This window comes from Urocampus carinirostris, chromosome 12 (assembly GCF_059441175.1).
Source record: "Urocampus carinirostris isolate Australia breed hairy pipefish chromosome 12, RoL_Ucar_1.0, whole genome shotgun sequence".
Lineage (NCBI taxonomy): Eukaryota > Metazoa > Chordata > Actinopteri > Syngnathiformes > Syngnathidae > Urocampus > Urocampus carinirostris.
This window is the reverse complement of record NC_142360.1, coordinates 32,049,948-32,062,738: the sequence shown is the minus strand read 5'-3', so window position 1 is coordinate 32,062,738 and position 12,791 is coordinate 32,049,948. Positions and strand designations below refer to the sequence as shown.

General features: G+C 38.4%; 1 protein-coding gene across 1 annotated transcript in view; it reads right to left on the bottom strand.

The window, feature by feature from the left end:
• Positions 1–1,074: 1,074 nt before the first annotated feature.
• Positions 1,075–12,791, bottom strand: part of kita (KIT proto-oncogene, receptor tyrosine kinase a) — a 37,990-nt gene continuing 26,273 nt past the window's right edge. Inside the window, exons 10-21 of the mRNA XM_088349457.1 lie at positions 12,497–12,603; positions 12,296–12,422; positions 10,397–10,501; positions 10,056–10,166; positions 9,812–9,953; positions 8,457–8,563; positions 8,244–8,374; positions 7,712–7,834; positions 6,886–6,997; positions 6,711–6,810; positions 4,990–5,095; positions 1,075–3,595 (exon numbers count right to left, since the gene is read on the bottom strand). Of these exons, the coding sequence (XP_088205583.1) occupies positions 3,401–3,595; positions 4,990–5,095; positions 6,711–6,810; positions 6,886–6,997; positions 7,712–7,834; positions 8,244–8,374; positions 8,457–8,563; positions 9,812–9,953; positions 10,056–10,166; positions 10,397–10,501; positions 12,296–12,422; positions 12,497–12,603 (1,466 nt within the window). The 3' untranslated portion in view covers positions 1,075–3,400. The remainder of the gene's footprint in view (positions 3,596–4,989; positions 5,096–6,710; positions 6,811–6,885; positions 6,998–7,711; positions 7,835–8,243; positions 8,375–8,456; positions 8,564–9,811; positions 9,954–10,055; positions 10,167–10,396; positions 10,502–12,295; positions 12,423–12,496; positions 12,604–12,791) is intronic.

Sequence of the window (12,791 nt, the reverse complement as noted above, 5' to 3'; positions counted from 1 at the left end):
TGCCTTATGTCTTCCGCCCAGCGATTACCGAATCACTGGCGTTTGGGTTAACGTGCATGACTGCCCCATTTCCCGTAAAATAAAGCTTGTGTGAGAAACGTTACGCATCTGGGTCCTCCTCCTGTTCCTGTTCTTGACAATCTATTTCATTATAATTATTATTGTTATTATATGTCATTTATTGTATCACGATTGTCGTTTATTTTGTAAAAAAAACGTATTCTAATGATGGGGCTGGTCAACCTGCCTAAGCTTTTTACCTTTTGGTTGACCGATGAGTGCACCAATCAAAGTATATGTCAAAATACATGACAAAAAGTGTGACAAGAGAAATGCCAAAATAAATAAATGACAAAATGAATAACAAAATGTGTAAATAAATGAGTACATAAATTTAAGTACTACATTAATTATCTATGACATATGTTTGTAGGTGTTCATTTATTTATAAATGTATTTATAAATATGGCAAGATGATCGTTCTTCCATACCGTCCTCTTCCCCAACTTTGCAGTTTTGGGGATGTTCCATTGAATCTTCTTTGAGTTTTGAGACAGATGACTATTGAATTAAACCTTACGGTTTGCGCAAGTTCCACTAGCGTGGGCATTCAAAGTGAACAAAGGCTCCATTTCGCAACAGGATTCTTGAACTCTCAAAGTTATTAGGTGGTTGTGAAATATCTGTCTTCCTTGTTAGGTATGCACCTTGTTACCAAAACTTTTGCATACAAGTCATTTAAAAATTCAAATTGCATCTCTATTTTTTTTAAATAAGTGTACTTAAAATATTTTTTATTGCACTGTATAGACTGAAAATCAAGACAAATAAAAGATGAAGGTAGGTTCTCTTCGTCTAGGCAAGCAAAGACGCGTTAAGCTCCATTTCACAACAAGGAGATTATCTGAATTGCATGTGACATGCGCTGTATTGGACAAGTACCTCTTGGCACGCACTGAAGCATGACTAACAAAATGCATCCGGCTAAGAACACACACACACACTCACATAGACTGGATTAATGACCTTGATTGCTTTGCAGGAAGACAGTGAGTCCGATTTTTCCACTCGTCGCTCTTTCAATATAGAACTTTATTTTATTTACAACGACACATGTCATACATACATTATACACAGCAACAAGAAATAAAGCATCTGGTTTAATAAATACCAACGATGGATGTGGAAAAGTCCAACGATAGGTGGTACAATTCTTTACTTCGTCAAATGAGAAATACAACATACTGAGGAGTACCTACATATACAGTACACACGGTCAAAACCCCCCTCAGCATGAACATTATCAATTTACTCATGAGTACCGCGTCTTCATTTTGAGGGTTGCCTCACTTTCAACATTTCTTTACAATATATGCACAATGGAAATGTTTTATATATGCAAAGTGAAGAGGAGATAGAATAAGAGAGAAATATATGTTGGGCATTTACGAGACAAAAACCAAGTGAAAATGTTGCAGTATGCAAGCTAAGCCAGTATTCAGCGACATCACAAAAAAATGGACATCTGCTTTAGATGTTTTTCAAAGTTTTTTTTTAAAAGATTTCACTTTAACTCTTTTCAAAAAAATTTCTTGGTGCAAGGTTTGTAATTGATCTATTTCCAAAATGTATGATATACATTGTTGCACTATGTGGCTACAAACGGTGGGGGCCCTATTTATTCTGTCGAAAGTACTTCCCATTATCACATTGGTAAATCCATTGTTGAATTAAACTATCTACATGGTCTTTTTGTCCATGGTAAGCACCATTTATTGAGATAAAACAGTTAATAATGGACATGGGGCAGCAGTACCTCAGAAGGTAAAGCGCCTGATTGGGACCGAGAGGTCGCAGGTTACATTCCCAGCACCTCTGAGTTAAATGTTGAAGTGTCCTGAATCCCCAATACCTTCGATAAGCAAGTAGGTCCCTTGCATGGCTGTCATTGCTAACGGTGTGTGAGTGTGTAAATGGGTAAGTGTGAAGCACATTGTAAAGCGCTTTCGGAGGTCTTCGGTGACATTGAAAAGTTTAAAATAAATGCAGAAAATAATGCACTACTGCATTGTTGTTGTTTTAAAAAAAGAAAATCCAACTTTTAAAAAATTTAAGCCAAAGAAAAGTCATGCCTTTAAAGGTTACTCACATTGTAAATAATGTTTTGATATTTTGAGGAGTTGTTTGTGTAAGTTACTCAACATATTCACCACCATGCTCACAACTTTGAATGCATTTCTTCATAAACAGTTATCTGATTTTTTGAGAATCGTTTTGTAAGAGATATACGAAATCAAATCATAGGTTTGTTCAAGGAGAAAGTCTATAAAACATCAGAGAACAAGGACAAATAATAGTGACCTTTGTGGTTTGGAAGCTGGAATGGAAAGATAATATGATAAAATTCTTCTTTCAATCATTCAGAGAACGTAGGACATAATAACAGCCCATGTATGTTCTTTCACACCAAGAGGACATTTTTCCATTGTGGCAGGAACATCTGAGAATGGGAAAAGAAACGTGATGCCGGGGAACAATGTTGAAAAACTGTAATGTCTTCGTTCCACTCTCCTGTATGGCAAGTCCAATACAGTCTAGCAATTTGCTTCCCGGGTGGTCAAAAAACAATAACACAAATATCAGAAATGACAGTACCAGCATGTAAACAAGGAGAAAACACATTTTTTTTTACATTTTCAATGTTCACCTGCTGAAGCTAGCCCCACTAAGCAAAACACACAATTATCTACAAAACAAACTAGCGTACCGCTTCGTTTGTCCAGCTTTTTGACCGCTGCTTGCAGCTCCGTGGCAGTGAAATAATCAGAAGTCTCCTCAAAGCGATTCAGGCTGCTTAATGATAGCTTATAAAAACCAGTGTCCCAGGAGCGCCGTTTGAAAAATTTAAACCCTGAACAAACGTTACCTTCATTCGAATGAAACATATAATACTGACAATACAAACAAAAAACAAAAACATCACACGCAATAAAGCTGCACTATGGGATGTGTGGAATGACATGAAGTGCCTCAAGTGCATTTTGTTTTTCTTTTCCGGACAAAATATGACATAAGCGTAAGAAATAATGTAAAAAGGAAAATAAAACTTCAAAGATAGCCCCCCCCAGAGAAAATATTACAGTAATCGTAATGACAAACAAAAGCCTCTAATATTGAGTGTTTTTGTTTCTTCTACCATTCCTTAGAAGTCAGTCATATTCATAACAAAATGTTCAACTTCCATTGTCTTGAATGCCACAAACAAGTATGGCAGTGCTGGGGCTGCAAGTAGTACGGGAGAGGGTGTGTCTTTTGAAGGGGGGGGGGCAATGTTTTTGCCGTGGTAGCAAAACATGATAGGCACTTCTTGAGACAGGCTGGTGACCCCTGTGGGCCCCGCTCACACCCGCTGGACTCCAAGGCTTGTGCCTTCAAGGAAAACCTCATGCTGAGCCAGTAGGGGCTGTGTTGAAACGCCACTGTCATTAGCGATGAGACACACTGCCCCGTCAGAAACCCTGCGATGCTCAGAGTTGTCGTCCTCTGTTGTGGCACTGGGCGGCACCGGTAGCCTCGAGTTGAAATTCAGATAGATCTGGAAAAACAAGAAAAAGATAACATGTTCACTCTGCAAGTACCTATTTGAGATACGAGAAATTCAAAATACGAGATCCTTCGAGCAAAATTTTGCCCGATATACAAGAAAAAATCAGAGATAAGATAATTTTTAGATGCTATTACTATAGACTGCTCGAGACTTCTAACCACTAGCATCAGATTCTCCCACCATAAGACACCTGATCCCAGCCTCTTGTGTTGTGTGTGCTTTTATTAACCTCATTGCATCTCCTTTGGTGTTTTTTTTTTAACCATACACTGAGTTAAGAAAAAGGAGATGGTAAGCTGTTTTCTGAGCAAGCAAGAGGATGACGTCAAATGAAAGAATGCAGAAATAATACACCCACACGAAAGTGGTATTTGGGTCCGTTACTAGCAAAGTAGTACGATTTGTCATCGTTAACAACACATACAGTATTTTAAAGTAAAGAATCAGGGGCCGGATTATCTCAGGGTTTTCTCAAGACCCTGAGATAATCTTCATATGTTATTGTATCACACCAGTAATTGTTGTGTATTTTTTTTCACTGTACAATACCTTTCCAAGAAGAAAGTTTTGGCACTGCATTGAATTACAATCCAATTATATTTTTCAAAAAGGAATTTTACTCGAGAGCATTGCTATTATATTAAGTCGATTTAGCCCACTTTTTCTGAAATATAAATTATAAACCCGCATTTTATTATTATTATTTCCTTATTTTTTATGTTCAGTTACTATTTGAATGTATTTCTAGTGATCATGAAGATGTGTTTTATAACTATTTAGGATTAACATTTTTAGGAGACAAGAAACAGATTATATGGTTTACAGTTATTTTTTCTATGGAGGAAATTTGCTAGTGAAAGGAATTCGAAAAAAAAAGGTTGATTCAGCATATGCAAAGGGGGTCACTGTTTATCGTTATTCTGGATGGTTCTTGTCTTGCTAATTGGTATTTAACCGGTGAAAATACAGTAGACGTGTCTGATCCTAATTTATTGCATTTGAGACACACATTATCTATGCCTCACCCACCAATTTCTGAATTTAGGAACATGCAGCGACGTTATCTGCCTTGTGTAACAAGCTCCTCCTCGTAACCGCAGACATCTAGTTTTGTCTAACAGTAAACTGATTATACAACCTCAGAAAGAGAGCCAGGAACAAGTTCTCCCTGCGAAAATCATGACATTGTAATTGGCATTAAATGCGTGTTATAAGCGCGGCATATACCAGTACGTTTTTTTTTAAGAACACTACCAGCTGTGAGTATTTTAACACCCAAGGCACACTGCCTTGAAAGCTGTGTCTGCACAATTAAAGCGATCTCGTTGAGGCAAGCCACACTGGCTGTTTTAGTGAATTCTGTCTGATTCGTCAACACTTACATGCTTGGTAGCATCTGACAGCTGCTGCTCAATTCTTTCCACCACTTTTCTAAAGGAAGGCCTCTGGATGGGGTTGGCATCCCAGCACAACTGCATGATCTGATACCTGTTGAACGTTCAGACATTTAAATGTTTTTTTTTTTTTTTATTATTGTCAGACATCTATTAATTTGGGATGTCCCAACTAATCTACTGGAATGAAAGAGTTTGGTTCAGTCCAAAATAACAAATTGCTTTTTTGTGAACCAAAAAAAAAATCTTATCCATCCATTAAAAAAAACAACAACTAAGACAAATATTTTTATTCACGTACGTTCTCATTCTGATGTGCTTTCAATTTCGTCTCCATTAATTTTGCGTTTAGGGTCCACATCAAGCATAGTAAATCTACATTAAATTACCTCGCTATTAATTTTCTCCTCTACAAATGTATGGTTGTTTCTATTTTAAAGGGACATTGTGTATTATCTAGCACCTCCTAGTGGTAAAAAAACTATATTAATGGAAAAAAAATATTTAAATGATAAGTAAAAAGTAAAAATAAAATAAAAAATAAAAATGTACTGCGGGCAGCACGGCGACGCAGTGGTTAGTGCGTGTTCGGCACTGTTCCGAGGTCGTGGGAACCTCCTGCGTGGGTTCAAATCCAGCTACCGGCCTTACTGTACGGAGTTTGTATGTTCTCCCCGTGCTTGCGTGGGTTTCCTCCGGGCACTCCGATTTCCACCCACATTCCAAAAACATGCATTTCAGGTGAATTGGCAGGTCCAAATTGTCCCTAGGTGTGACTGAGCGAGTGAGTTGTCTGTCCCCGTGTGCCCTGCGATTGGCTGGCAACCGGTTCAGGGTGTCCCGTGCCCACTGCCCGGAGAAGGTTGAGATGGGCTTCAGCCCCCCGCGACCCTAATAAGGATAAGCGGTGCAGCTAATGAGATGAAATGAGATAAAAATGTACTATGATACAAATTGTTTTAAATACTCATTTGTCAAGAAATGTGTTTTTTTTACAGAATATTAGGCTCACCTAGAGGGAGCTAAAATGTTTGGATGACATTTTGATGCCAACGGGACATGCAAAAAACAAAAACCTTGTGAAAAAAAAAAGAGAAAAATGGTGTGGTTTTCTTCCTTGTGCCCTGTACCACTCATTTTCGGTTGCACTATACAATACAGTGACATCTAGTTATAGTACACAATGTCCTTTTGAGTGTATAATGATCTTCTACATATTTCTTTTAAGATAATGGTGCCAATTAAATTGCTTAAAACATGTTGACATGATGCAACTGATGATAAACTGGTCTATGATGTTTATTTATCACTCTGTGGGAATGTGAAAATTAAGCTTAGGGTTCTTCATTGTTTTGGTCGCTGCAACCTAATTAGTTAGTAATGTACAAAAAATTGGGCATTTATAGGAGTTGGGGAATTTTTTGTATGTAGTGGTGAACAGCTAACTATGAAATGTATTTACCAGTGTGAGTAATAGCTTACAGCAGGTCACTAGTATTTGTAAAAAAAAGACATTTGTATTTAGTGTGTCTGATTATCGCTCATTGTCCATTGTTTTTTTGTTTCTTCTGTGGAACAAATTGTGTCGTTGTCTGTCAATGAAACAGGATCAGAGTAGGCCGTCAAAAAATCTCACATTTTTCTGTTGTGTTCACCTCCCTTGTCGGCTTTTAAGAATAAATAAAAAACCCACATCCTCAGAGTCTTACATTTCACTTGGTGCAAACTCAGGAGAGTCCAGCCTGTATCCTTCTTTAATCCTCTTGTAGAACTTGGCATCTACCGGCATTCCAGGATAAGGACTGTTTCCTGCACGAAGGAATTCTCTTGTTAGAAAAGACACGTGGAAAAGAAAGACAAAGCACACAAATGCAGGATGGATACCTAGTGAGAAAATCTCCCACAGCAGAATCCCATACGACCACACATCACTCTCAAATGTGTACACGCACTCAAAGATGCTTTCTGGAGACATCCATTTGACCGGGAGCCGAGCCTGCAGATGGGCATATTGAGCAGGCACAAATATTCCCATTAGAATTCCAAATTTTGTTGTGAGAGATAAACATATCATCAATAATAACATTCTCGGAAGATGCCAATAAAATAACATCAATTGAAAGACATGAGATCGGCAAAGATCAAATACAAAATCAATATCAACTCAATTCTGTTTAAAAAAGTTTGATTTAATCAGTCATCATTTGATGGCCATTTGCTTTTCCTCCCACCACTAATCATTTTTGGATATTATCATTAGCAGTTAGCGTCATGGAAGCAAGCAGTAGCTAGATAATTTGTTGATGATCTAAAATGTGTTTTTTTTTCTTTTACCTATAAAAAAATAAATTCAATTTAAATTCTGAATAGCAAAATGCAGAAACATGCAGTTCTCTTGTCTCATGACAGTCAAGCCATCTAGTTAATTTTTGCTTGTTGCAGGCCTATTTTGAATAATGGACGATTACTGGTACTTATCCGTGGATGTTTTTATTCTAAAGGAGCAGCGCATAGATTTAATTTATAACTTAAGGTGTGAGACACTAACATTTTTTTCTATGCTACAGTTTGTATATAGTTTTTTTGCTCCGTTTTTCAAAAAATGACTAAGATGTGTGTTCATTTATTTGTAAATCTGAAATAAATGTGCCTCACCAGGCACGAACCTCACGTGAAATATTATCAAACTGATTATGAGCGCGAAACTTACGTTGCCTTTGACCACATAGTTTGAGTCAGTGGTGATGTCACGGGCTAGGCCAAAATCACAGATCTTCGCTATTCTTCCTTGAGTGAGTAGAATGTTTCGGGCTGCCAGGTCTCTGTGAATGCACTGGGAGAAGTTGTGTGTGTTAATGAGACATTCTGTGAGACATCAACCGAACGTTGCGCCCTTTTTCCGTTTTTAACCTGCTGACACTGGACTTAGACAGTAATTAAATTTTCAACAGCGTGACACGACACGCTTTCTGAATACGCTTACTAGCTGTGGAAACGTGAGCCATGTTTGGTTTGAAGATAGAAATCACATAAATCCAGATTACAGTACGAGCACAAAAGGGTTTAAGACACATGGACGTAGAGGTGAATACCTGTGTCAGCTTTCATATCGTGTGAAATAACACGTACTGTACTTGGATATTTAATATTAGCACAAGATAAGCGTGTCTGTATGGCTTTATCAGTACGTTTGGATCTGTATAAATCAGCTCGAGTTATGCTAAATGTGTCTGATTACTCACATTCTTCGAAGCCAAGAATTCCATTCCTTTAGCCACCTGGTAGGAAAAGCTGAGGAGATCCTCTGTGTCTAGCAACAGGCCGTCATCGTCGAACATTTGCCCCTCAGCGTCCCCTTCGCTGTAGTGGCCACCTGATAAAGAAGAAAAAATAATAATCGTAACATGTTGAATTGATTACTTTTTATGATTAAATTCAATGGCTGTCCTACTCGCCTTTGCGAAAGGAGCTCCGCTTTTCCATGATAATGGACGAGGACGACGATGAAGGCGGCCTGCCAGTGGCAGAAGGCTTCATGGTCATGTAGCCATTCAAGCTGTCACTGCAAGAAAAGAAATAGAGCAGTCTTGAGAACAGGCCGATTCTTAACACTCCTACGCACGTTCTGGATAGTAAATAGCACTCTGATACATTCCAGGAATCCAGACTCCCATTTTTCAGTTCTTTTTTTTTTTTAATAATAGGATTAAGTTGTGCTCCATCATCATATTTTTGGATAACTCTTAAAAAATTAAAGCAATCGAGAGCTAACTTTCTTCTGACTCCTAATTTATATTGTAAACACTTGTTTAGAATAGTAGACAACTCTTTATTACTAATATCTAATTGTTATGGAGCGTTACTGCGTTGCTCATTAAGTATAGATAACAAGTTTCGGTTTTCTATGACTACTGAATGATTCTGCATCATTGAAATAGTCATATAAAACCCTCATATCCGGTTTTATATGACAATGGATGGCCATCTTTATACTTACACAAAAACCACAAGTGAATACAGTTATAGTGACACTGTTTCAAGAACAGAGTACGAGGACACTGAATTTCTCCTCATGCCGCTATTCTCCTTACCGTATATACTTGCAACTTAGCCAAATGTACAACTATAAAATACAACACTCAAATCAGGGGATCAGTTTATATGCGCATATTTTTTTGTGTGTCCCCAGTAGCAAATAGTAAGCAGTGCATGGGGACAGGGATGTGGCTTATACAGGAACACAAAACCAACTCAATCAATGGGATGGACGTAAGCACATAATTTATGATATATGTGTTCTGAATTTTTGGGGTAAGAATATTTTTCTAATACTCCATGACTGAAAAAGAAAAATATATTTTTTGGGCAGTTTCCAGTAATGAATATTTCTTTCCAAGAAATATGAAGAACTCACTGCACCCACAGAATTGAGTCCATGCTTTCGTCTATTTCTTTTATTATGTATCTCTAAAGCAGTTTTAGGGGATTAGCCTATACGTGAGTATATATGGTAATTTGTAACTATATAGTTAATTTTGGAATTATGCGCTCCCTTTTGGTGTCAGTAATCTGGGGGATAACTGAGATACATTTTAAATAAAGAAATTAGTGACAGTAACTAATAACTGTTTTTTCAGTAACACACTGTATGGAATCATTTAACAAAAACAAGAACAAATTGAATCATTCGGTGAATTGAAACACAAGGGAAATTCATATATCTTTAGTTTCTAACTCTTATTTTTTAGCCTGGGGTTTAAAAACGACAGTTCAGATTCTGTTCCGGTAAAACACTTTTTGAGCAACTGACCCAGCAATGCCATTCTGTGACGTCATATTGCGATAGTAGCAATCTTCATCCGACTTGCAGAAGAAGAAACATTCCCTCTTCCGTCGTAAAAAGTTAAGCAGGTCACCAAAGCAGCAGTACTCCGTGATCACCAATGTGGGGCCTTACGAGCATAGACAAACAATACATATTTGATATAAGAGGTGATGGTTGAGTTTAACTCTTCTCAAGCAGAATCCTGGGGTGAGAAGAGAGGTAAGCATACCCCCTACGGTGCATGCCCCCAGCAAGTTGACGATGTTCATATGGTTTCCCAAGTAACTGAGGACCTTCAACTCTGACATCAGGGCTTCCTTTTCAGTTGCATGGGCACTTGCTGCAAAAAATAAACAAAAACAAAATAAACAAGGTTTAATTAGCTTGACTTAATAAGAAAGATGCCAAGTCAATTGAAAACTACTGTTCATTTCTTAACCATTAGGCAATAGTATGATTTAGCCAAGCTTGATAATCAATCCTGTTACAAGTGATGTTTGACAGCTGACAAACTGGCAAGGTGTCACACAAACTGCACATCAAATGGTCTTTTATTTAGCCTCAACGTACATTTAAGCATCTTGACCGCCACCGTGGTGACCGAGTCGGCCTCGGAGATCCCGTAAGCCGTTGCCTCCACCACTTTTCCAAACGCACCAGAGCCCAGCGTCTTCCCTGCGAGGACACACAAAAAAAAAGCTGTTATTCCCCCTTGCCCATCCTGTTTTCACCTCCCTAGCCTTCAACTGGCCCCCCGCCAGCATTACTGGGACAACACCAGTTGAGCCCCCGGGCTGTGTGCTAAAGCACCAGGACGTGCAGGATCCTGTTGGAGGAGGTTGGCGAAAAAACAACACCCAGGGTATGTCAACAATCTGCTGTTAGCAGTGAGGGAGGGAAGGTTTTTGTCATGATTGAGCACTGTGACTGCCTTTTGCCGGCTACTGGATATCTCGCCAGCTCTGTCTGAATGCCCATTAATTGTGGTAGACTAAGGAAGTGACATCATGTCGATGCTGTCATTCTCCAGACATTTGTTTGAAAACTGACAAGATAACTAACAGCTCAATGCTAAATCTTTAATACTGTGAACCAGGGTTTCCCCCAGTGCTTTCTAAGACTGGCGGGCCACAAGCGTTTGTTAACCCCGCCCCCACGAAGCTATCAAAGAATGACAGCTAATCCAAAGGTGTAGATTCCTTCTACAATTGCCAAGTACAACCAAGTCACATATGTCAAGGTAAGGGCCCTTCGGCCGCTTTGGTCCCCCAATACGTTTATTTGGACCCCTTTATTTTATTCTAGTGAATTATTTTTTTTTAACACCACCATCTCATGTGTTAGACTACCTCTTTTCTCCTTAACCTACCGCTTTGTAGTCTTTATTTACAAGTTTTTTCAACCCAAAAATAAATCGCTAGCATTTTAGTCTACGTCTGCTTATTTTGAAGTGTGACTAATTCTTTGTGTTTGAATAAACTGCTCTTACGATCACATGAGATTTCCATTTTGGTAAAAGTTTTCCACTTTTAAACATGCACATAATTTTTTCTTAAAAAATGGTTTAATCCTGGAGATCGACTGTGTTTCATCCATGTAAAAAGAGTGCACGATAACATATACCACTTTTTAATGTCAAAAGGTTGGCAAACATATTAAAGTATTGCCTACTGATTTTACCTGAATAATACTGGCTTATTTCATTTAATGTTCCTGAAATGGGGATTTTTATATTAAGGAAATTAATCTTTTGTGCCCGTTGGAAATTCAAAATTAGTGACAGAGCCATAAGAAAACATTTCTTTATTTACCTAATCATATTGGAATATATTTGTTACCTTTTCAGTAGGTTGCATTAGGTTTACTACACTATATGTGTAATTATTTTCTTTTAACATTCCATCAGTCTAGCCCTTGGACTTTAGCTTTTTTTTTTTTGCCCCTTTCATCCGTTTAAGTTTGACACTCTAGTTCTAAGTCTTTAGTCTAAGTAACCGATATAATTTGGCTTAAGTTCTCTCATGGTCTGACTGCTCTCACTTCCAGTTGATCAAGATTTGCCTGGGTCAGATTTTGCTCCCAGCCCATCCCTCTCCTGGCCATACCTTTTCTGAAGTAATCTGGGAGAAATGCTACAGTCGTAGCACAACTGTTAATTGGTTAATGTATCTTCATGAATATAGAAAGTAACCTATGGGGTCTTAACGTGTTTGGAAAATCTCAAATCAGTCTTTTACTGAGCCCAAACAGCTAACATGGACTGTCGCTTCCTGAAATCCACATGCATCCAAAATGTCTCAAACCTGAGAACTTTAATAATAATTTGTAGTTTAATTTCCCATAAAAGTATCCGCCAAGCTGCCAGAGGCGTATCAGAAGTTCCACATTCACGCTATGCTCCGAGGCACGCGCTGCAAACTAGTGCGACAAGCATGTTACACCTAGGGGTGAGAGGGGCTGGCGTCTCACCGAAACAAAGATTGCTTCTGGGAAACTCCCACTGGTGATCATAGGGTAGTTGGGTGGGGTCGATGTAGACGTAGCTGTTCCCGTGGATTCCTTCGATAACCTTCCACTGCACTTGGTATTTAGGTTTCTGCAAGGAAACAACCAAAACAGAATTAGACAAAGTGACATGTGCTATGTTGTTAATATTGAGATCCACTTCACCTGCAGGTACTTGTAGAAAAGCAGGATAAGGACCAGGCCCAAGACTATGGCTGCTGATACAGAGCCGACAAGCAGTGGGGTGAATAGTCCGTGGGCAACAGTTCTTTCTGTGAGAACAAAAAACATTTGGTGAGATTTTTAGTCAGATAAAGCAATGCATTTGATTTTGACACGAAGTGCTTGATTCAAGTGTCAAAATGCAATACAAGATCCAAACATTTACAAGGGCACAATAGTACACTTAAATTTTAGATACAACACAATCATTGAAGCTTGGTCAGTACCCCATGAGTGT